Source organism: Alligator sinensis, unplaced genomic scaffold (assembly GCF_000455745.1).
Source record: "Alligator sinensis unplaced genomic scaffold, ASM45574v1 scaffold1295_1, whole genome shotgun sequence".
Lineage (NCBI taxonomy): Eukaryota > Metazoa > Chordata > Crocodylia > Alligatoridae > Alligator > Alligator sinensis.
In genome coordinates, this window is record NW_005841880.1 from 195,997 (window position 1) to 197,365 (window position 1,369).

Sequence of the window (1,369 nt, forward strand, 5' to 3'; positions counted from 1 at the left end):
CATCGGGGCCACGCGCTCCCTGGAGGAGTGGAAGCGCCGGGGGGCCGAGTTCGCCTACAAGTGGGGGACGCTGGACACCCCCGCCGAGTCCATTGAGGAGCCCCGGCCGCAGTTCAGGGTGAGCGATGGGGGGTGGCTGCGGGGACCTCCACGCCCGGGGTGCTCCCAGCACCTGGGGGGGCCTGACGGGGATGTGCAAAGCCCCGGGGGGGTCTCATGCTGCCCCTCTCCCCAGGGCACCAAGCGCATCAGCCCCGTGACCAACGCCGAGGAGTTTTACTACCCGCCCTGGAAGCGGCTGCTCTTCCAGTGCCTGGTCAGCCTGCCCCTCTGCCTCTTCTGCCTCACCTTCGTCTTCCTCGTCATGCTGGGCTGCTTCGAGCTCCAGGTGGGCGACGCTCTGCCGCCCCCCTCCCCAGCCCGGGGACCCCCGTGCCAAATCTGCGCGGCCCGTGTGCCGGGGGCAGGCAGGCCTGCTTGCCCCCGCAGCAGGGCAAGAGGACACGGAGAGCTCTGTGCGTGTGCAACGCGTGCACGTGCATATGACGCTGGTATCTGCATGTGCGTGTGCATGGGTCACCTGCCAGCGTGTGGCCGCGGTGCTCAGCCCCATCCTGCCTGGGGTGGAGGAGAGGCCAGGGGCCAGCGTCCACCCGCGTGGCCCGGCGGCTCGGTGTTTCCCCGTCACGTCCCTGGAGGTGACCTCCCTGCCCCTGCAGGAGTTCGTGCTGAGCATCAAGGAGCTGCCCCGCATCATTCGCTTCCTACCCAAGATCGTCCTGGCCATCATCGTCACCACCTGCGACGAGGTCTACAAGAAGATCGCCTACTGGCTCAACGACATGGGTGCGTCGGGGCGCGGGCTGGCTCCGTCCTCCCCAGGGGTGCTGCCCTCCAGCCCAGCCCAGCCTTGCTGCCTCCTCCCCAAGCTCGGGGATCTCTCCAGAGGGTCCCTGGGCTCCCCCTGCGCAGCAACCCCCTTGCCCAGCTGTCGAACCCAGCCCCGAGGGGGGAGAGGGGTTGGCCGGAGCCCCTCACTCGCCCCCCGCTCTCTGTTCCCCGCAGCGCCGGGCTGAGCGCCTCTCTCCTTTCTGCTCCAGAGAACTACCGCCTGCAGAGTGCCTACGAGAAACACCTCATCATCAAAATCGTCCTGGTGAGTCGGGCCTGGCGGGCGCGGGGAGCGGGGGCGCACCCCGCTGCCCCCCTCCCATCGCCCTCGCCGGTCGGCAGCCCTCGTTCCCGTTGCATCCTCCGCCCCGGGAGCTCCCCCGTTAGCTCAGGCTGCGGGAAGTCACGGGTTCGATCCCCGCCGTGCCGGCGTGGTGGGACCCGTCGGGGGGGGGGCCGCGGGCGGGTCGCCCCGGGC

At 70.3% G+C, this 1,369-nt stretch overlaps 1 protein-coding gene across 1 annotated transcript in view; it reads left to right on the top strand.

Annotated features, from left to right (window-relative positions):
• ANO8 (anoctamin 8) overlaps positions 1-1,369 on the top strand; it is a 14,245-nt gene that overhangs the window by 8,810 nt on the left and 4,066 nt on the right. Inside the window, exons 7-10 of the mRNA XM_025196552.1 lie at positions 2-118; positions 236-388; positions 720-846; positions 1,101-1,325. Of these exons, the coding sequence (XP_025052337.1) occupies positions 2-118; positions 236-388; positions 720-846; positions 1,101-1,325 (622 nt within the window). The remainder of the gene's footprint in view (position 1; positions 119-235; positions 389-719; positions 847-1,100; positions 1,326-1,369) is intronic.